Source organism: Zosterops lateralis, assembly GCF_965231275.1.
Source record: "Zosterops lateralis genome assembly, chromosome: 8".
NCBI lineage: Eukaryota > Metazoa > Chordata > Aves > Passeriformes > Zosteropidae > Zosterops > Zosterops lateralis.
The window spans coordinates 34,829,530-34,852,863 of NC_139768.1; the positions used below are offsets into that span (position 1 = coordinate 34,829,530).

Here is a 23,334-nt window from a genome sequence, read left to right on the forward strand (position 1 = left end):
AAGTATCATGTTTGCTCTTAAGTGCTCTGTTGAAAAGATGTTTCTCTATGGCAATGTCACCTTTTTGCTTTGGGAAGATTGTTTGGTTTTTTTTTTTTTTACTAGTTCATGTACAAAGAAGTAAATATTAGGAGTAATTGTAAGGAACAGTGCAAGTCACTCTTTGTTTATTCCACAGGGTATTAGCACCAATACTGTGTTCTGAAAGATTAAATTGTTCATATACTGCTCTGTCTAAATAGAAAGGTTAGAAGTGTAATAGAAGATGGTATCTCACTTTTTTTGGAAATTATTCTGTAATTAGAGAAGATAATGTGCACTGAGGATTTTGCATTGTGTTTGAAAGGAAAGGAACTCCAGAACTGGCATTTAACAGCCCTGTTTTTTCTGCAGAAATTAGTATTGTACATCTCATGCCAACTTGGGCATTCTGGGTGAGAAATACCTTTTTAAATAACAGATCTCTTTCAAAACAGTTTCTGTGCTGTGCCGGCACATCAGCTCCTCGCATGTGAGTTGGAGTTGCTGAGTTTGCAGGTGGTGAGGGAAATGATGAATCCTGCAGTGTCAGAATTGCATTCAGATTTACAGGACACTTCTTAGGAAGTACAATAAACACAATTTCCCTAGTGATTCTGGTAGTTCAGAACTGCATCATACAAGAGAATTGCCTGCTTTAAAGTTCATTTTAAATTTCTTCTCTGACTTATTGAGAGGTCAATTATTTCTGACAATCCTGCCTGTCCCACTGGCACTCAGAGAAGGAGAATTGTAAGTATTTGGAAGGTTAGTTGTTTTTTCTTTGCTTGATTTTTCTTTTGGGTTTGTTTTTTTTTTAAAATATTCTTAAAAATTACATCTAATAATAAACAAAATAATGTTATTCTTTTTCTAAGTGTATTGGTCTTCAAATTCATGCATCTTCCTGAAATTGGATTATTTTTGTTTCAGTTGTGTATTCTTACTATTTATCTATGATACTGTATTCAAAGGAAAACAGCACTGCAGAAAAAAAAAAAAGATGAAATCAGGTCTTTACAAGTGAAAAAGAGGTCTGATTGCAAATAGTTGAAACGAAGCTCTGTTCCTTATAAAGGAAAGCAAGAGTTAATGACTTGTGTAAAAAAAAAAAAAAAAAGTAATTGTAATTATGAAACATTATAAATGATGATATTGTTGTTCATAGATTTGTTACACCTTGTAGTAACAGAGAATCAGTCTCAGCCTATTGGGTTTGGATAGTTAATTTATGCAAGGAAGAATGTGGGTGTTAATCTTTACAACCCACTGACATAAAGTTTAAAAATTACTGTCATCCATTTATCATGATGATGTGAAGTCTACAGATTCATAAATTAAAGTGTGCTGTTGCATATGATGCATGAATTTTCAGGAAACCAGTTTTGTTATGCTTGTAATTGCATTCATGTTGGTAAATCTGAAGTTTTATCCTCAACTCTCAGCTCTTGTAAACTGACTCTTTAGTGTCTTGTCCCTCATACAATTAGCCTGAAACAGAGTTTGAGGCTTGTTTCCTAATCTTGATTCTTCTGTGTTATTTCAACACTCTTTTATTCAAAATTGCCTTAGTAAACCTAGTGGGTGTAGGTGGAAAATCTGAAATGTCAGTATTTCCTTCCTTTGTATGCATGTTTTCTGCTCCTGGTGATAGTGTGTAGTAGCAATGACAGGCTAACTGCAATTAATAAGTATTTCAATTTTATCAAGTGTGTTAGAAAGCCAGTAAGAAAAGACTTGGATCCTTTAGTGCCAGAATTAACTCAACTTTTTCAAGGACCATATAGGCAATATCTGAAGTGTGTTTATATATACAGAATTCTCAGGACCTGTGATTTTTTTTTCCTTCTTTCTATTGTCTTGAAGATCATGCGTGACAGATCCCTCTGCTACTTCTTTGTCCTTCTCTTAATGCCCTTGTCCAAACTAAGATTATTTCATCAGCTGGGTCTTCTCTTCAGCCTTCCCTATGCTGTCTTGAGTTTTGCTCTGTCGTATTTATAATATCACAATGCTTAAATTCCTTTAATTGTAGCTCCTCTTATGCCAAAATGGAAGTGCCATGTTTTCATAAAAACATTTCCTTGTTCATCTCTTTTCTCATTCTCCTCATGTATAAGTAAATCTGTTTTCTTCAAGTACAGTCCACAAATGACACAGAGCCTTTCATGTTGTGTAAAATTAAGTCTGTGCTCTCCACCCTTTTATATACCTTCTTAAAATACAATTTGTCTAAAGTGCATCTTGTCCCTTGTAATTGCATCACCATTTTAATTGAATTAATTTTTTAAAAGTAAATGGATTCCAGATAATTGGTAATAAGTCATTAGACACTGAGAGGGTTTTGTCTGATGTCCAGTTTGTTGTTTCCCTACCAGAAGTTCTGTTTGCTGCTCTTCACCTGATGAAGTCATAGTGAGTGCAGTGACTTACATGTCTGCCTCAGGTGAGGGTTTGTGTAATTCCTTCATGCAGTTTCCACTGCCAAATTGATACTGGCAAATGTGGACACAGGCAAATCAATCTGTGGTAGAATCTGGAGTCTGCCACTGTTAGTCCTGTGAACAGGATAGTATTTGGTAGTGCCCCACAAATTCAGCTCCTTACAGGAACTGGCTTGAGAGGTCTTAAATAGGTGAAGACTTCAGAGACTGCTGAGGAAGTTATGTGATGGGATTAACGTTCATTCAAGATAACTTGAGTAGGCAAAAGGGAATAACATTTTTACTGAAGAATTGGGACCAGTCAGTGACTCCTGACAAGAAGAGGAGCCATGGTTTACTTTCCTGCGGTACTCTTGTTCTGGGATGGTAGGCAGACTTCCAGAGCAGATCCAGGGAAACCTTGCAACCTCCTACCAAATGGAGTAGAGAAAATTACACTCCAAATGGGGAATGAGCAGGGAATTCCTGAAAAGTCTTGAAATCATGCAAACTAGATATTTGTTTCCAATCTCATAATCTTTCCCTTGGAATCTAAAAATTAAGTTTTTCTAAGCATGGTGGAAAACAATATGATGCCACCGTTTTAGAACAAAAGTTGCTGTTAATGTAAACCTGTGTAAACCTGTGCCATCAGAAACTACTTTTAATTCAAGGAAAGCAGCAAAAGGTTGGATGTTACAGTAAAGCTGTTGGAGAAAATCCTTTTTGTGGGTGCAAAGAGTCTTATAGCAGTCAAAAAGAACAAGAGCTAAGAGACCATGTTTTTGACTGCTTTTGTTTGATTTCAGGGGAGATTTCTCAGTTAACCACTAGGAAAATAATCAGGACAAAAGGACCTACCTTATATATTTTATCCACAGGTCTATTTCTAAATACATAATTTACTGATCACACAGAGGGAGCAAATACCCAGCTTCACTTCTTTCCCCAACATTTATAGTTCCAGCTCTGGAACCCCAGCTGCTGCTGCAGTTTCTAGTGCTGGGAGAGGTCTTCAGTAGTTGATTCGGAAAGAGTGAATCAGGTGGACTTTGACTGTGTGTCAAAGCATAGCATGTATGAAATGGCAGAATAGAACAGCAGAATTCAAGACTAACAAGGATTGGAAGAGAGCTCTGGAGATTGTCTACTGAGGCATCTTGTGCAGAGCAGGGCAAACTTAATTTCCTGCAGAAATTTAATTTGAAACTTCTTCAGTTATATATAGTGCAGATCTTGTTTTTAATTTGTTCTTATCTATTATTGAACAACAAAACTTAAGCAATGCAACCCTTAACTAGTATTAATCTACTGCAATAAAATACAAAAAGTGTATACCTGGCAAATACCTTCTCCTGGTTTTATCACTGAGGAAAGAATGAAGTACATCCGAATCACACCAATAAAGAGTAGATTCATGTAAGTATATAGAGAAGATATTTTTTTTGGAGGAGGGAGAGTGGGGGTCCAGAACTTCATTATTTCTGTGTAGTACTAAACCAGTTGTACACTTTTAGAAAAAAATCCTGACAAAAAACACTTGGTTTGTTTTACTAATTCTTGGCTGGATTGCACAAAAGTCAGTTTCCGTTCAGTAATGTTTTTCTCCAAGCTGTTCCAGGGTTTAAGGGTTATTTTTGGGTTTTGTTGCATTCATTGGAAGAACTACATGAGATGGACTTTTGTCTCAACTCTATTTCTGTGTATATTGTTGGTGTTTGTGCGGGTTTTGCATAGATTGATGTTCAGTAAAGAGGGTAAAAGCCACCTGAGGAAGTGATTTTTCTGGGAGAGGCTGCTAACAGCTTCCTCCGTGCTTGACGGGGCCAATCAGTGACTAGTTTCGAATACTAACAGCTTGTTAAACCGCTAGAAAGCTGAACATGCCTTTGTGAACACACATGTTAAACATCGAATAAACCCCAGGAAAAGCTCTCTTCCCTTCCTGGGAAGCGATTTAACAAGCCTGGGAAAATTTAACAAACAGGCCTTGCTCCCTCCTTGCCGTGGGGCCAGAGCCCTTCTGGGGAGCACATTGGGGCTGTGCCTGGCGGCTGCCGGGCACACAGGGGAGGAGGAAGAGCCCTGTCATGGCCGGGCCGGGCCCCAGCGGCTGCCAGGCACAGGAAGGGGGGGGGCGGGCGGGAAGCTATGGGCATGCTGATGTGAAACTCCAGCTGCTTCCCCCCAGTGGGGCTTCTGAAGAATTCTCTACTGTAACCAGCTCCAGCTGCTGCTATCAACTCATCTTGCTGAGGGACTGTCCCGGCGCCGTGAGAGATCGCGCAGCTGAAACACGGGGTGGCTCTGCAGCCGTGCAGAGCCACCCCACAGCTGGAATGGAATGCAGCCAGAGCCCCCGAGATCCTGGCAGAGCCCCAGGATGGTGAATCCAGCACCTTCTACCACCGGGCCACTGCCCAGCAGAAACCATTATGACCTCTCCAGGCCCTGGGCGAGATATGAACTCTTTCCTTGCACAGATGAAACTTGCAAAGCACTAATCCTCTCTGAGTGAGAGAAAGCGACAGAGTGAAAACACACAGAGAGATAACATGAAGATGCCAAGGCCAGTGAAGGAGTCAGTTCCTAGATGGAAGGAGAATGAGGAGATGCCTTGTTTTTAGGCTGAAATTCTTTCTTAAAGCCATGGTGATGGACTGTGATATACTAGAATATCCCTTTAAACAGTTTGGGTAAATGGAGTTTTTAATTTGCAGACATGAGCAAAGATGTTTGTGCTGAAACAAGTAAATGTTCAAGTAGCTGTGATTTCATTAGAAGTTTGAACAGAGAGGGAGAGATGAGATGAAGCTAAAGATTTGCCCCCAGAGAGAGAAGATATCTGTTCCCAGAGATGAAAATTATCTCAAAAATAAATAAAGAGAACCTTTGCTTTTGAACATCTCATCCTTAAAATGGTACCCCATGAGTTTATCATAGCCCATAAATACAGCAGTGGGAAGGCTGTGTGATATGGGAGGGACTTCACAAATGCAGATTCCCGGGTGGCTGCTTTTTCTGAGAATTAAAAGCCACAAGAGAACTGTTTTTCTTGTGGAGAAGTTTCTATGACATGGCAAAAGAGACTCCTCTCCCTAAAAGAACTGATGAATGACTATTTTAGAGGTAATAAACTAACCCAAGTTCTAAGTTTTGTCTCTGCCCTTTGTCAGTGAGAAAGAAAAGATGCTTGTGGGGGGAGAAAAAGTGTTTCACTTTTATTCTGATTAATTTTCTCCCTCTTGTAGTTTTGTTAATAAAGCTTTCTTTATACTGTTTAAGTTTTGAGCCTGCTTTGGTCTTCTTCTAACCCTCACAGCAGAAAAAGAGTAAATCTAGTGGGCACTCAAGTTACCACATTAATTGTTGCATTGTCCAGGAAACAAACCAGAACCTCTACAGTGTTCTTTGGAAGGCTTTATGTTAATATCTGTTTGTGATTGATGGCATAAAAGAGCTGGGTGAAGTTTGTGCAGTTCTTTGCTTGTATTCCCCTGGTCTCGGGTAGCATTGACGGCACTGAGCAGTTCTCAGTCTTAACAAACTTCATCCTTAACAGACCTTAAGTTAGACAGCTGCAAGCTTTTCATATAATTGTCTCTGCAGTAGTATCAAGCCAGTGTTTGTTACGAATAATAACTTTTTAAAGAAAAGTAGTTCTTAAATAAGTGATTTTATTTTTTCTTACCAAGTCTGATAAGCATTTCTTCCTCCATCTCCAGCTGAATACATTTCTAAGCTTAGTCTCCCTTGTTTTTCTTCGGTACTCAGTAGACAGAGAGGTTCATTTTGGGAGAGTCACTGCTTGTTCTGGTTGATGCAGTCGTTCTCTCCTAAATACAGAAAATGCTGGCTGAGATTAGACTAATACAAAATATTATTTATTCTCCTCTTGATCTTCCAGTCTGATCTATTTCCTGTTGGTAGATAGGTTTCTTCAAATATGTAGCAGATCTGTAGCATTATCCAATTTTGTACAATAGAGGCAGGCCTTTCTTCTATTTCCTCAAAATTACTTTGCATCAGTCATTTTAAAAAAACCAACAACTTCATGTCAGTTCAGTTCCTCTGCCTTTTCATACCCCTAAATGGAATTACATGCAAGTAATCTTCCAGGTTTTATAATATTCTCTGAATATCACACAGCCTTCCTTATCTCTACCCTGTGTAGTTACTCTGCTGTTGAACGGTTCTTCATTATCTGGTGTCACACTCTGTATAAAGGTGCTCTTAAGAAATAACTTTCTTGATGCTTCCTGTCCTGTTAATGGCATCATATCTGTTTATCCATGATTGTGTCCTAGTCTACCAGTGCTGAGTGTTTTTTTCCCCCAGAATCTCAGATAATCTGAAAGAATAATTTATAGTTGCCACAGGAGGCAGGCAGGCAGGATGGAAACAGGCCAAGATATGAAGAGGGTGTTAATATATTTTTGGTACAATTGAAAGGAGGAGAAAGCTCTGGGGTTTTAGTATAAAACTCCTTTTTCTTGCTTGTAACAAAGCCAGCCAACTTCAAGCTAAAAATATCTTAATTTAACTTAATTTCTGACATTTGAGAGAGGAGGGTGCAAAGCAGCAGAGGTGGTTAACATGCTCTCGTCTTTTCATTGAGTCTACTAACCAGTGGTCCTGCTTCTTTTAGGATCTGTGATTGTTCCCATGGTTATCACACATCAGCAAACCGCATCCAAACTAACGTGGTAGTTACTGTGGAAAAGCTTGGCTATCCCTACTAATTTTTCTTATATTCCATTACAAGTTTTAGATATGCTTAGAAATTTATTTATGCCAACTTCTGCAATTCAGGTTAAAAGTTCTGAAAGGTTGTATCCAATGTTGTAGCATTTTGAAATCTAGAAACCATTTTGCAAGTGATTTTTCCTCCTTTTATTCCTAAATCTGCTCGATTCTTTAGAAGTATGCTTTTCCATTGAAAATTTCTCATTTCCTTGCTCTCTCACTGAAAAATCTTATCATTTTTTTTCCTTTGAAGTTTATATTCTAAAACTTACAGTGTCATTCCTTCTATCATTAAAACCAAATTTAAAAGTCTTCTGCAAGATGCCAGTATGTGTGGCTAAGGCTGTAAAATTTTAATGCTTTGTCTGCTAATTTAGGGGAGCCACTTGCAAACAGTGTATGACATCTCTGCCTTTTTATTGTGCTGTGGTTTTATTCAGTGATTCAGGAATGCATGTTAGTGTCCATCATGCTGAACAGCTACACTGAGCCTGCATATGGAAGGTGGGAGTGTGAGGTCATTGCAGTTCTGCTCCTCTACAGGCACAGCTGTATGTGCTTTACTGGACACTTGATTTTTGTCAAAATACACAGTTCTGCTTAAGTCAGATACAAAGTGTTGGGTGTAACCTGGGCTGATAAGATTAGATAATGTAATAATGCAGTAATTTTCATCTTTGTGGATACTGAAATGCTCTTAGTCTGGACTCTGAGATTGGGAGATTTAAGGGGCTCCCTAGTAGGGCTTGTTTGTGGAGCCAAGATCACCCTTCTTTTAACTTTGTGCATTGTTACATCTTTTATTATGTAAAAAACCCAGCACTTAATAAGTAGCACTGTGTATGATAAGGCTAGGTCTCAGCATGGAAGTATTAATGGCATTAAGTTTTAGATTTTGACCAGGCTCTGTTTCACATCAATTTTTGATGGTTGTAGTCATTAAGATGGCAAACTGCAAAATGCGCTGTAAATACTTGGGTACAGAGTAAAGGAATTTGTCTTGCTTATCTCTTTTGATATAAATTGTTTTCTATCAATGGTTTAAACTTCTGGTTCACTTTATTACCACTTTTCCAGTTCATGTAGCATGTTTACAGATGAATACATCACAAAAATTGCCAATTACACGTTCGCCCTTAGCATAGCTATGGAGATCGTGGAGAAAAAAACCAAACCAACAAGATGCTATTCAGAGACTTAGAATTAAATTCAATGTTTTCATGCTGGCCTTCTGGCACCTGCAATAGCAAAATACCATGCCTTGCTTTTTGTAGGAGAATAAACATAAGAATCTAAGTAGAGATGTATGCACTTAATTACAGTTCCAACAGAAAGGTAAATTACACTCTGGATTTCAATACCTTTTATATCAAGTTTGTTCAGCCCTACGGTAATGTGCTTCAGGATAAATACGAATTTGCTAAACTTAAAATGGTCAAGCTCCCTTTACATTGTTCTTGTAAGAAAATGGCCTTGAATTTTCCCTTTTTTATCAAGACTGAAAGCTGGATCTGTGTGTCACTGAGCATGCAAAGTTTGTTTTTGCTGGTGCAGCTCTTAGCTGCTAATGACCCACCTGGAAATTCTGTCAAAACCATCATACTGCTTTGCCCTCGCTGGGAACACCCTCTGCTTTTCCCTGCTCTTTCTTTTAAACTCTTCTTCTTCCGTAACATTGTAGTAGCTGTCTTTTCAACAATGCAGAGATGTGTCTTGTGGAGGAGTAGGAGGTTTAGTTGTGCTGCTTAGTAAAATTGATATTTTAAAATGGAAGTAAGGACAAGAACTATTTGCCACATCTTAGATATATCTTTGCTACCAGGTATTCTTTGGGAAATAACAGCATTATTTGCCTTTAATTACTGTTGAGCTAATGTGCTTCTAGTGTTTTCTTAATTGACTTCAGAAATTTCTGTCTCAACTGTAGTAACCAATTTATAGGTCAATATTTTGTTATAGGCTTAGGGTTTTTTTCACTACACATTTGAGTTCATTGACATTGAACTGGTTTCCTTAATTCACTGATGGCTTGGTGCTGTGATACCATCTTCAGTTCTTTGTTGTCAGCTTTGACTGCCTGGAATGAGAAAAGACAAGAAAAATTCCCTTATTCATTATTTCAATAGTCTCCTTTTATGTTACTTTTGAAAGCACCGAATTACACTATTTCAGAGCCAATCCCTGTGGAAATGCTGGCTTACAGAGTTGTCTGCTTATTTCTGCCCCTTCTTTTATCTTTTGTAAGAGGTAACACCAGTAAATCTGTCATTTATCTTGTGCCATCTCAGAGCTCTTCAGGAACAGCAGCTGAAAGCGTTTTGGAAATTCAGTGTACAGTTAGCAGCTGCAGTGCTTATCTCACTCTTCACTGGTGCCTCCAGTTTGTGATACACAGCTTTCTGCTCTGCAGAGCTACTTGGACTCTTCTTAATCATGTGGTATTCCTGTCTTTCTCTGTTCTCTTTTATACAGTAGCTTATACCACTTTGCCAGCAGAAATACTACATACAGCTTTCTGATTGCCCTGATTCCTCCCAACTGCTTCAGAAATTACCACCATGGTAATCCATTTTTCTTACTTTGTTATTAGGATAAATAGAACATGATATGCTGCGTGTCACAATGGATAGTTCAACGAGTGAGTCACCTAGAGTTTTCTTTAGAGAAATGTCTTTTTCCTGGAGATTTGTTGATGTCAAATCTCTGATGTTGATGTTTTTGTTTTAACTGAAAATCACACATTGTCTCCCACCTCTCTTGGATATCCATATCCTGTATCATTGCCTTAGAAGTAGCTTACAGTCCTAATACACTGATTTAAATGCAAATTGCTCTTGCAACAATCGTGGCTTGGACTCAAGGGCAAACATTCTGGTGTGTTACACTTGTTAGGCAGTGGATGTGTTTTTAGGGGCTGCTTGGTTAGGTATGCCATGCCCTGGCCCCTGGGTCTGACTGTGTGTCACAGGCTGATTTTGGGAACCATTCTGGCAAACGTTGTCCCATGAAAACCTGCTACTGGAGATCAGTATTTTCTAGATCAAGATTTTCTGCACTTGTTAGTGAGGTTATGGGAATATTTCAGTGGTGAACTTTTGGACAGCTGTAGAGGGTAAGAGTGAATAGGATGTGTGAAGTCATTAAGCAAGTAGGCAGGATTTAAGGAGTTGGGTAGTGCAGTTCAGCAGTGCACTTGGCATTTTGATGACTTGAGGTTTCCATTTAGAAACTGAAATTTTGTATTGAATTCCTGCTCTGTTCTTACTGAATTTCAGTAAATTCTTGCTGAGACCTTGTTATTTGTTAGATTCATTTCTCATCACAAAGTTTGCAAACTACTGCCATGCTCCTCAGAAGTTTCGAGGGCTGATGCATTTGGATTTCACTTTGTATGGGATTTGGCTGAGTTGAGATTTGGCAGCCTTTGAAGCATGCTCTAAGACGCATGGGTTTGATGCAGCTTTGGATTAATTTTTTGTGTGCTTATTTCCTAATAGGCTGCTTGCTAATGGCTTTCCAGCTGCAGTTGTAGCAGTAGCTTTTAATGGTTTTGTGCAGCTTTGCAGGAATTGATTTGCTTGCTTTTTGTAATGAGGCCTACTGGAAACATATACAAGTGTTCCCAAGAACTGGTATGAAAATAAGCACAGCCAAATGGTAAGGGAAGATTTTGGTCAAGGGCATTAAGTGTTTAAGGTGACAGTGCTACTGTGGTGCAGAATGCAGGACTTTGTTTCGAGGGTAAGATACAAAATCTTTATCTGGGACAGCAGGTTCCAGTTGTATTGTAGTCCTAAAACTGGAATGTGCTTTTATTACTGGAAGCAGCATGTCAAATCTGTCTGTTCTGTCAAAAGGAAACATAAGAAAACAGACTTGCATATGTGCACAAGATGAGCAAAAGCTGGTTGTTGAATGTCAGGTGTTCCCACAAGGTCCCTCTTGTGAGCCTGTTATCAAGCACTGGTATACCAACGAAATTTTCTTGCTAATCCAAAGGCAGCCTACCTTTGGAACCTGCAGTAACTGGATAGGACATGTGCTTGTTTGCTGCAAAGCTAGGAACCTTTAGCACTTGGGGAAGAAAAAAAGAAGTGTGAAATCAAAGAGCATGCTCATTGGGTTTGTGGGGTGCACAAAGTCTGACTTATGCCCTGATGTCTGTTGCCCGTAAGTTTAGCAGATACCTCAGATTTGGTTCCAGAAATTTGGTGAATGGTAATAAAACCTAAAACCAAACACACCTCCCAAACTTAGGTCCTGTGAAACCCAGACAAGTTGAAAACCAATCAGCAGCACATCTGCCTTCCACCAAGAGCAAAAATGGTACCAGCTTAGACTTCAGTGGGAAAACTGATCTAATGAAGAGGCAGCTTTTCTCTGCAAGTGAGAAGTAAATTTTTAACAGCAAACAACACAATTTGCAGAGGAGTATCCACCAGGAAAACTGACAAGTTTATCACAGCTTAAAAGTTACCATTTTAGGGAGACTTGGGAGTTTCCTACCCCAATTGTCTCTTGTCAATGAAATGTTTTCTATCTGTTAACATTTGCCCCTCTGTGCATTGGTTGTTGTGTCAAAAAGTATTATTAGCTGTTGAAAAGTATTATTAGGTGTTGATCACATGCTTACTATAGGAGGTACAAAGCTGCAACAAGAGAATGTTATCATAAAGTCAGTATTTTCACCTGGGCAATTCTCTTAAGAGTAGCAGATGGCTATTATCTTTTAAGAATATTTTGTAGACCAATGAAGTAGCCACCATTTAACATCATAGTCTGCTTTGTTGCACACACTGTGGAACAGGTAAACAGAGCTCTCCAGTTTTACACCCCTGATCTTGCAGAAGGAAATAGACATATTATCAAGTTTTTTAATTCTCCCCTCTCCCCTCCTGAGGAAATGAAATCTTTTGAAGGTGACAAGTTGCCAAACCTTCCAGGTGATGCAAAGACAGACATTGAATATTCCCTAGTAATTGCAGATTTCTTCTTATGCTGGTTGGTCCAAACTGGGAAGATTGCAAGCTCTTCATTCTGTAGAAATTGCCCTGAAGTAATGAACTAGGTTATCAGCTATGTATTGATTTGTAAGACAGGTGCTATGAACTATTTCCCTGTAATCTGGCTAGTTATTTCCCTCTTGCAAAGGCTTTTCATTTACAATGAGATAGGTCTCAGTGTAATTCCTGGCATAAACTAATTCCTTCAGATAATCCCTTAGTCAGAGAACACTGCTTTTGCCATTTTAGACCTAAAGATTTATGATTTATCAAGGCCTTTCTGAGTTTTTAAGAGATAATTTCATGAAGTTAGGCAATATTTTAGCTAGATTTGGATTCTGAATGCAGAATTTAGAAAGCAACAATAAATTTTCCATTTGCCAGCCACAGAAGGGCAGAAAACAAATTTATTTATCCTCTGTTTAGGGCCAGCTCATATTTCACCTAGGGCAATAAAAGTGCAGACTTCAGTTCTTTTTTGGCAGAGCAAATGGTATGGAAAATTGAATCTCAATTTTCATAGCATTGAGAATACAACCTTTTTTTTTTTTTTTTTTTTTTTTTTTTTTTTCTTTGTATCTTCTATCTGCTTTAATTAATGGGGCATTTAAGCAACTTTGCATTGAAATCAGGCAGGCACGTGAGGCACAAAAGACCAAATAAAGGCTCGTGGAGCATTTTTTATGTGACACAGTCCTCTGCTTATGTGCTAAAGGAAAATGCTCTCCTGTACTTCAGCATTCTCTTGTAGACAGTTCCAGCAGGCTGCTGCAAAAATTATGGCAATGAAGAAAGAAAGGAGCAAATTGCCAGGAAAAGTCTCTCCCCTTCTGTAGTTCATCTCCTGGAAAAAGAAACCTCCCAGAATTTTTACCTGAGGTTTATAAAAGTGGCAGAAAGGGAAACTGTCTCCTGTATTTTTTGAGAGGCAACGTTCTGAGGAGAATAATGAATGCTCTGGCTGTGCAGTGCAGTGGAAATAAAGAGAACAGGCCCAGACTGACTATAAAGAAAATGGTTTTCCTGTGTAATTTTTGAGCTGGCTGCCGTATACTAAGGGAAAATGTGACAGGATTTTTTAAGGCAAATAATTCTCCATTATCCAGTAGCTAAAATGAAGAGTGAAAAGTAATTATTGTGTCTAAGATAACAAGCTCAAAAGAAACATCTAAGTTAAGGCTGCCAGTTGGTGGCAAATGTTCTGAACAATTGTGTGTCAAAGTCTGTTAAAGGTCTTGCTGATGTGGAAGAGGCGTGTTCCTGTCAATTGGGGAGCCTGGTATGCCCATGCTCTTTTTTGGCTGACAGTTGTTACTGTTCTTCCCTCTCTATCTCAGAATCCTAAAGCCATTGTGGTTGGAAGGGATCTGGAGGTCTAGTCCATCCTGCTGCTGACAGCTGGCTCTGTATTGTATTCAGACCAAGAACAGTCTCCTAGAGTTTTTTATTCTGGTGAATCCCATTATCCTTGCAGTGATTTCCCATTCCTCCTGCCCCAGTCCTCAGCAGCTTCACTTTGACTGTTACTGCTCATTTGCCAGCCTCCTACTGAAGAAATAAAAAACCCAGACTCAGTTAACCTGTTAATGCAGAATTAAGATTACGTGGCAATTGCATTCACTAAAATTTAAATACCGTAAAAGCATTTTCAGAGGAGAAGGTTGTCTGCTGATGACCTCATGGTTTCTTGGATCTATCTGGAAACACTTCAAATAAAATATTTACACCTAATACAGTATTAGGTACTTTTTGGAGCAATTTTGCAAAGCTAGGTGTATAAAGCATGTTAATTGAAGTAGAACTTGCTATGGAAGAGGAAATGGGGATTTTTGTCCTTCCCTACATTTGTGAGCAGATTTAGGAGATCATAGAATTATAGAGTGGTCTGGGCTGGAAGGCACCTTGAAACCCCTCCAGTTCCAGACCCCTGCCTCAGGCTGGGACAGCATCAGATAGTCCAGGTTGCATGTGTAGCGTGAGAATTCTAACATAAATAACTGCCCATTGAAGTATCAGTCTTGCTGCTGTAGTTGAGACAGAAACGGGTGTCCTAGTCTGGTTTTGCTAGAAAAAGGTTTGCTGCCTCATGTTGGCCAAATGGCATTCTGGTAAATTCCATTGTACTTCAAGAAGTTGAAGTTGATGAATTTGTTAAGAAGGTAAGTTACCCTCTTGGAAGAAATTAATTGATTGTGGTTATAGGTATTTTGATGACAAGAATGTTCTTCTAGGAGAGAATTGTTATTAACATCATGATTACCTGGGCTATCAACATAACAGTTGCCAAGGTTCATAGTTGAGACATGGCTACTCTGAATAAAATTTGCTATGTTCATTCTGGAATCTAGTAGCATTTGAAAAGGAGTGAGAGGGCATATTGCAAACACAGTTTGTGGTTCCAGTGATTTCTAAGGATTAAACAAGAATGCTCTATTTTATTTACTCCCCATTGTATCCTCTTTCTTGTCCCGCTACCATTTCCAATTCCTTGTTTTTCCCTTCTGGTCCTGCAGAGTCAGCAGCATGTTGCAGAGTATTAATACATAAAAAATTCTATGTTGCCTCTGTACATTGTCAAGGGCAAGTATGAACCATCTCCTGTAAGTTTAGAATAAAAACTGAGCTAAGCGTTCCCAGGTGATTGTAGCCAGAGAAGAGAAATTGCGCCTCTGAGGTGCCCAGGTCATTGCAGACCTTTACATGTGGATGTGGAGGATGAGGTGGATTGTCCTAAGATCAGTAATTTCTTCAGCTGACTCAAGAAGGATGTGTTTAAGGGGACTGGGCCAAATGAAGAGGCTGGGGCGTGGCTCTGTGAGGGTGTGTCACCCCTACATGTTTCTGGAGGGAAGTGTTTCCTTGGGCTTGCCGCCCAGGGGACAGCTGAAGTCTAGAGATGGACAAGTGACTGCTGCCCACCTGCATACGTGGACATCTTTGCTTTTTGTGCCTTCCCTTTATCTCTGTCCTACCCCAGTGGTTGCACTTGTGATCTACTTCTTGTCTGCCTGTGCTCTCTCCAGATCCTTACCTAGGTCCGGGTTGGCCTGTGTGCTTCTACAGGGAAATTCTCTGTTTTCAGGGCTCTCTGAGCTTGGCTTATGTAAAGCTTTAGGAGAGGAGAGGCACTGAAACACTGGGAGACTAAGCTGGTGCTTCCTTCATTTTCCCAAGGTCCTGGAATACATCTGGATGCCGAATGGGGAAGCTGACAATCCCGTAACCTGTCTGTAGGCTGGATTTTGTGTTAGTGAAATGGAGAGCAAGGATTGAAGCAGAACCAGTTAGCTTCTCAAACCAACCAAATCTTATTGTGATCGTGTTAAAAGGAATGAGGGAAAGAGATTAAACTCTGGAAAGGATTAATATTACTGTAAGATTTTCACTCATGCAGGGAGAGAAATTTTCTGTAATCTGAAACCTTTATCAGCTAGTTAAACTGATAATTTTGGGCTGCCAACTCTGTAATTAGTAGATACTTATTTAAGACTTATTTTATACTTTTCTTGCTGTTTCGATGGTAATGTGGCAGAGAGTTTTGGATGGGCTTTGTTTTACTGTGTGGATTGGGTTGTTTTTGTTGATGGGTTTTTTCTGTGATTTTTTTGGGGTTTTTTTAGCTTTCATTAGTTCAGGTACTGACATTTTAGATTCATTCATGCATTTGTGAATGAAAATGAACTTTAAGGAGAAGCTGTCAACTCAATCAATGCTTTGTTCACCCTCAGGTAAAATTTGGAAGAAATACACACTTCAGTTAGTATTTTCTGGGAACAGAACAGAAGCCAGTGTTTCAGACTACAGGTTAAAGTTTCTAAAAACATGAAGTATTTTCCATGAAAAATAATATGTAGGGACTTGCACAGATAATGGTAGATCCTGAAGAACATTGCCTAGGGGGTACCTTTATGCTATTCCCTCTTTTCTCAGCCGTCTTCCATCCTTTCTCTTCTGTTGTCTTCTAGCTTTTGTCTTGCAGCCTCCAGCTCATTCTTAGAGGCACACACAGTATGTCCTGTAGTACTGGATACTCCTGGATTTTACCTTTTTGCAAGTTAGCCTACTTTTTCCTCGACCACTCTAGCAAATTTTGTAGACATGTTCCTTCAGGAAAATCTGTTCCATTAAGATCAGGCATACAGGTTAACTCAGGAGGCTTCTCATATATGTGCTTGATCTTTCTTGACATCACAATTTCCCTTTCAGAGGGAGGTTATAGTTGAACAATGCTGAAAAGTCTGCCACAAAGAGAACAATAAATTAATTTTCTGTAGCAGCTAGGAACAACAGCATTTGCACCCACTTGTCTGCATCAGTTAATTTCTGGTCTTCACAGGGAATTTCTTCAAATGTTTCCCCATGCTCATAATGGAGAAGCTATTTTTTTTTCCTTTATATCAAGTCCCAAGTTTCCTTTGCTTTCCTGCTGAGCAATTGCCTGTTGCTGCAATTTTTCCAGCTTGTCAGGGTTGGCCTGGGTGTCAGCCCTGTCCTCTGGAGTATGAGCCAGCTGTGGGGTTGATGTCACCTCCAGAGCTGCTCAAGATGTGTTCCTGTGTCTGCCCTTTAAACCGTCCCAGCCTCCTCTTCCTGAGGAGCAGCTGTCCAACTTTGTCCTACTGCCTGCTCCTCAGTGAGCCTGCAGGGCTGACTCCTGCCTCTGTCTGTTCACCTGCCCAGGTGTGCCACCTTCATTTCCCTGTGGGGAGACTGGGGACACTGACACAAGTGTCCTTCAGGTCAAGGATAACCAGAGCACTGCCCCCATGCACAGAGCCTGTCCATCACTGAAAGGAATCAGTTTGTCCATGCTTGATTTGCCCCTACTAGTAAATCAGTACTATTTTTTCCTAATAATCTTCTTGTCCTTCTGGTGCCTGGAAATGTTTTCTTTGAGGTCTGGCTCTATAATTTTTGCAGGAACTGAGGTGAAGCTTTAGCCTGGAGCTTTCTGGATGCTCCTTGCCTTTTAAGCTGGACAGCAGACACTTCAACACTTCTTATGTTATGGCTCTGTGTGTCTAAAACTGGAGCATTGTGGAAGTCTGAATGCATTTGGCTAAATACTGAATAATTGGGAACCCTGCTTGTCAATACCACCCTTGGTGTGAGACAGAATGACAGTGTTGTTAGGTGGATTAGCAACAACAATACTAGAAATTATCATTTAGCTTCTTAGATCTGGCAGATGAAGAATGTATAGCTAATACAATTAGAGAAGCAAGGATACGTATTTTCCTTGTTCTAAGTAATTATTTTTCTGCACTTTCCTATTAATTTAAAAATTCCTCTCTTGAAAGTGCCACAAACTTTGGACATTAAGTGATTACCAGTGATTTTATTTCTGAGTAGTGACTAAGACACTGTCCTGCTTATAGAATATATGTATTTTATTAAAAGAGCTGCAAGTGCCAAGAAAATCTATTTCTTAAGATTGCTGATGGAGATTTAGCCTTGAGCATTGTCTGAACTTCAGTATGTAGCAAAAAGGTGGGAATTAGATTAACTTTATCTTTTCTATCTGAATACAAGATAGGTTATAACAGGGAGTTGTATACCAGGACTTGCACTCTCTGCTTAGTTGCTTTGTTCTCTTAACTTTGGCACTAAAACTTGCTAAATCTAACTATGCATGTTCTTACCATTTATTTGATGTTAGGTATCTTTCTGGAGTTCATCAAAGCATTATGAATCTGTGGGAGCATGTCTTTTGCCATACTAGGTAGTGACATTGTTGGAAAACTTGGAATCCTTTTCTGATGAGCGATCTAAGGTACCTTGCCCAGGGAATAGGAGTTATCTGAAGGGAAGCAGACTTTCTGTACAAAGTTTCTGTGCTTCCCGTTTTATCATGCCTATAGATGGGAAAAGATAGAAATCATTTTTTGGCTAGACTATCACTGCATACATTCCTAATTTTATGATTTAGGGCTTGTAGAAAAGAATGTTTTATTTTCTGTCTTGTCTTCAGGAGACCAAATTGAGTTTTATAATGCTTCTTCATGCACTACATTTTTTTAATTTCTAGTAATTATTTTTCTTTTCTTTTTTCATAATGTCTCTATTTAGCTCACAATTTTATTTTTTTTTTAGCTGAGCAAAAAAACTTTAATTAAAGTGCTTCAACTGAGGCCTTATCAGTGCCAAGTGGAGTGGAAGGGCATCACCTGTCTTTTTCTTAGATGACATGCAGAGGAGGAGCTATTGATTTTGTCCCAGAGACAGTCTGAGTCATGGCTTTGTCAGATAACTTTGTTAGCCATTGGTTAGCTCAGCTGAGATATAATTTTTGGCCAGTTTTGACTAACACCAAAATCCCAGAGGGAAATCAGAAGGTGCAGTGCACTGCCCGTGATAATTGCTGTGGCAACCATGGCAATCTTACAATTTCTTTAAACATCTATCAATCCACTGTTACAATTAACTCTTCTGCTAGACATTGAATCATGACAAAGAGGTAGTCCATCATCCTAGTCTTCCTTTTCTGCTTTGAAAAGTAAGATATTTGGCCGAAAATCAAAAGTTGACCTAATACATTTGGTATAGGAGGAGGAAGTATCTGTAAGAAAGATAGAGACTAAAACAATCTCAGCTGGACTGTGATCAGTGCTGTTTCTTTTCTTTTCTATTAGATCTCCTGAGGCAAATAAGCTTACTTGTGCCTTGGGAAAATGAAGTTAAGCAAAGTTTTATTGATTGGGAAGTACTTTATCTGGGAAGACCTTCAGAACATGGTGAGAAGCTGCCTTGTTGGCTGTGGTTATTCCGCATTGGCTGCTGGGCAGGGCCTGTGCTGGGGACAGGCTCACTTGTGGTTTTCGTGAGTGCAGAGTGCACACGGTGGGTGCTGCCAAGGGGCTTGGGAGCGTGGGATACACAGATGGCATTGGGCAGATTCCCTGTGACCCTGACGTGTGGCCATGGATGAATGGAGCAAGAAAAGCTGTTGCACTGCTCGTCTAATATGAGATGGATGGACAATACAAAATTAATAAAATCTGTATCCTTCTTGTTCATCTTTGAAACACAGTATCTGAGAGCATACATCACAGTCTAATTTATATCCAATTCTAAAATGGTTTAGAAGTAGTCTTGCCATTTAGGAAGGAAGCTGCTGATGGGAATCTCAGGCTTACAACATACAGGTCTAATTGCATTTTTGTTGAGCATCCTCTCTCAAGTTTGCCATTCCGTGAAAGTTTTGTTTGTGACATCCCCTCAAAAGGTTGGGAAGCTGCGAGCTTTCCACCATGTGTTCAATTCATGCAGTATGTCCACAAGGCCATGTGCAGTTTTGTTTTTTTCATGCACCCGACATTCATGTCATACAAAATGACCAGGTGACTTTCTTCCATGATGGACAATTTGCTTGATAGGTCTCAGAAGGGCCCTGCCTTTCTGGTTACACAGAATTAAGCCAGTTAATTGCTGTCTTTGCTGGACAGTAAAAAGCAATGTATTCTTCACAGCAAGGCCCTTAAAGTGGTGGTTGTACTATCCATTCTGTCATTGTCTCTGCTAATACATGGACAGTATTAAAATGAATACAGGTCCGTACTGCTTCATTTTGCATGTAACTGTGGCAGCAGAAGTGGGTTTTTTTAGCAGTTTCTCCTGCATTCTGTGCATGTCAGACCTCTATCTCCATTGTTGTGCACATTGACAAACTGGTTTGTTTGGAAACCTTCCCCTGTGGGAGCACACAGGAAGAGATGCCTGAAAAAGGAAAGGAGAGATGCAACCTGTACAGCACAGGTTAGAACTTGGAACATCTTTGTGCTTCTGCTCACTTGGCCCCTTGTTTCCAGCTGGATGTGTTGTGTTTGACATTGGAGGAATTGAGGTAGCTGTGAGTGCTCTGAGTGCCCTGTGTGTGTGGAGATGTCAGTCCATGGGTGCAACTACCAAATATGCACATGCTGAACACACAGCACTGACAAAGTCAGCATTGTTAGACATTTCTCTTTCTGCACACTGTGGAGATGGTGACATGGATCTGAAAAGGATTAGGACAATTTATGTTTACAGAGACATTCTGTAATGCAGCCATTTTATAAACTGAACTAGAATTCATAGGTTTTTGCATAGGCAGAATCCCAAGATAGTCATGCCAGACCCAGGTAGTAGTTTAGAATTACCTAATGGTGTGTTTTATCTGTCCAAGTTACTGTGATTGTCTAATTTATTGGATAACATAAAACATAATTTAATACTTATGTACAGATTGGCCGTCGTGAATTAACAAGAAACCTGTAAGCTCTGAATTAATTCATGGCTTTGTGCAAGGGAAGTTTCACTGGTACTTCTGAAGATGGAGCAGATCTATTGCCTTCACAAAGTGCATGTCTAGTGTTCTTGTAGTACACTCTCTTGAGAGACAAAGCAGATTGTAGATCTGTGTAGGAAGGGAAATGCAATACCAGCACTAATAGGGAAGTTTTTATGAAATATTTAAACTTTAAAGCAGTAAGCGTATTATCATTTAAAACCATATTTTATGATACCACCTTTGTACAATAAGTTTAATTTTATATTTGCATTACTTTGCCTGGAAAAAAAAGGAGTCTATCCTTCAATATTGGTTGTATAGATGGAAATATTAACATCTCATATAACTGTTCCCTCTGTAGTTCTTGACATTACTACCTTCTAGCTTCATTTGAATCCTTACTTGTGCTTGTTACACTTGGACCAGTCTTCAGTACCAGTGTTTTCTCCTTTGTCATTCCTGCTGATTTTTTCCCCATTTCTACATATTTGAGCATCAAAGAATGGTTTGCTAAGAACAAATACAACTTTACTACTGTCAGTTGAAAAATTTTTGCCTAGAAAAACAGAGGATGAGCTCATTTAGCAGCTTTAATAATTTTTTCTTTATTTTGCAAATATTTACTTTGTATATAAGGTTTTGTGTTTTTCATATTTTTATTACGCTTTCTGGCTCAGTATTTTATTGTTGCCATTGCTTATAGGACAGCATGACAGTGCCTTTGAATTGTAGAAATCGTTACATTGTTCAGAGAACTTCAAGGTGGTTCAGCGTAGGTTTGGCACTGTAAGTTTGGCAGCCCAGCCCAGCTGTGTAAGTGGTGTGTGAATGCCTCAGGGGTGTTAAAACAGTGCCTTGTGCTTGCAGAGAGCCACATCCTGGAGGACGTGAACCGCTGCATTGTGGCGCTGCGCGAGCAGGACGCCGAGGGCCTGGACCGTGCTGCCGGTGCCATCCGCGGCCGCGCCGCCAGGGTCGCGCACATTGTGGCTGGGGAGATGGACAACTACGAGCCAGGAGCCTACACCCAGCGAGTCATGATGCACGTGCAGCACCTCTCCAGGGCTGGTAAGGCTCCATGCTGCAGCTTTATCCATAACACTGTAACCTTGCCTTCAGGTGCTGCATCCAAAGTCAATCCTCTGGGGCACTGATGTAGTGCTCGGGTGGTACACTGGTGATTCCTTCTCCTTTTAGCAGGCTGTTGAGTTAGCATGAGACCATGTGGTTCAAGACTAATTTTTAAAATTTTATTTGAATTACATAATTTCTGTAAGGTTTCTTGAGTTATGGAGACTGTTACTGGGGTCCTTAATGCGTGTGACATTGTCTGGAGACTTGTAACTAATGAGGTAGCAGCTTCCCACTTTATTGCACTGGCCTCACCACAGCTGCTCTAAAGCAGATGAAAGGCAAAGTAGAGAAGCAGGTGCATGATTTGTGTGTACTGCCACTTTAAAGACTGTTAAGCAGTAATTAGATGTCCTGAAAAGTCTTCAGTTCTGCAAAACAAATTTGAAACGCTTTAAAATGTTTAGCAGTCTCCTTTACATTTTCATAATGTTAAAAAAAAGGGCATCCTATATTGGAAAATGCCTGTACCGGCCACAAGGGGTGTAACTGCACTATTCTATAAATACTTCCTGTGTTTTCCATAAATTAATTTCTGTCTTTTCATATTGTATACTAAATTAAAAAAATAAAAATAGTCTGTGCAGTTCCCAGTACTTCCATGTTTTAAATGGTTGCAAGTCTAATAGTTGAGAAGTTAAACTGCTCCCAAGAGATTTTCTGGCAAGTCTGTACATCCCTGCAATATAGGATTTGGCTTCCTGAACTTAGAGATCTAATTCCCAGCTCTGTCAATCTAAACAAATGTCTAGTACCTTACATTTAACTGACATTTGCTTTATTTTAGCACAAGAAAAGACAGGAATTTTGTTTGAGCTCTTTCCTAATAAGTTCAAATATATCCGGGACAGAACTCTCTTCATGTGAACAAGAGTAAACTGACACAGTGAAGTGGCAAAAGAGACAGAACAGTGGGAAGAGTTTGAAATAGGCTTGCCTGTTTTGATCTTGTTTTCTGATATTTTGATGAGAAAATTGAAAAATTTTCACCATTGCACTCCTTTCTTCATGATTTCTGGAAGTATTGTGACAAATACTGAGAGGGAAACAGCATAGAAAAGCATAGTTTTGATTCTCATGTAAAAGCTGAGCCTGTTTTTATTGAAATTGATAGTGTTTAAAGACATTAGGAGTTGACATTGATTTCTCTTCTGTTGCCTTGCTTTGGCAGTAGTATATATAATATACCTAAACCTGTCTGTCTGCAGAAGACAGGGAGGCATAAAACTGGTTGTGGTTGGAATGTGTGTTTGTTTCAAGGCACATCAAGCATGGTCACATCTCAAATGACTTAGTACTTCAAAGAATTTACTGTCTTTATGTTTGTTCAATAGGAGTGGAGAAAAGACATGTACTTCTCATTTTCACCTGTATTTATATGTTCTGCAGTGAACAGATATTGAACTGTGTGAGGGCTACTTGGTTTTGTTTTATTAAACTTTCTCAACTTACAGGTAAAATGCAGGTAGGTTGTAGCCCACAGGTGTAACCTAAACCATTCTATCCCAGCTAGGTCTTGCAAAGGGACACTTCACTAGGAGAAAACTGTATTTATGCTGCCATAACCTCTTCAGTTAACTTTCACAAATAACCTGGTTCAGTGAATGGCATCCTTTATGCCAAAGGAAGAGGTATGGTGTTACTGATGAGAAATTATTGTAGGCAGAGTGTAGAATTAATGAAAACAAAATTACAGACAAGGAGTATACATGGAAATAGCACAGAACTAAAAACAAGAATGGAA

The 23,334-nt window shown here is 39.4% G+C and overlaps 1 protein-coding gene across 1 annotated transcript in view; it reads left to right on the forward strand.

Moving 5' to 3' along the window:
• The window catches only part of CTNNA3 (catenin alpha 3), a gene marked incomplete at its 3' end in the record, with an annotated part of 410,569 nt that overhangs the window by 286,776 nt on the left and 100,459 nt on the right, over positions 1 to 23,334 (forward strand). Inside the window, exon 12 of the mRNA XM_083865913.1 lies at positions 21,327 to 21,527. Coding sequence (XP_083722039.1) covers positions 21,327 to 21,527 — 201 coding nt within the window. The remainder of the gene's footprint in view (positions 1 to 21,326; positions 21,528 to 23,334) is intronic.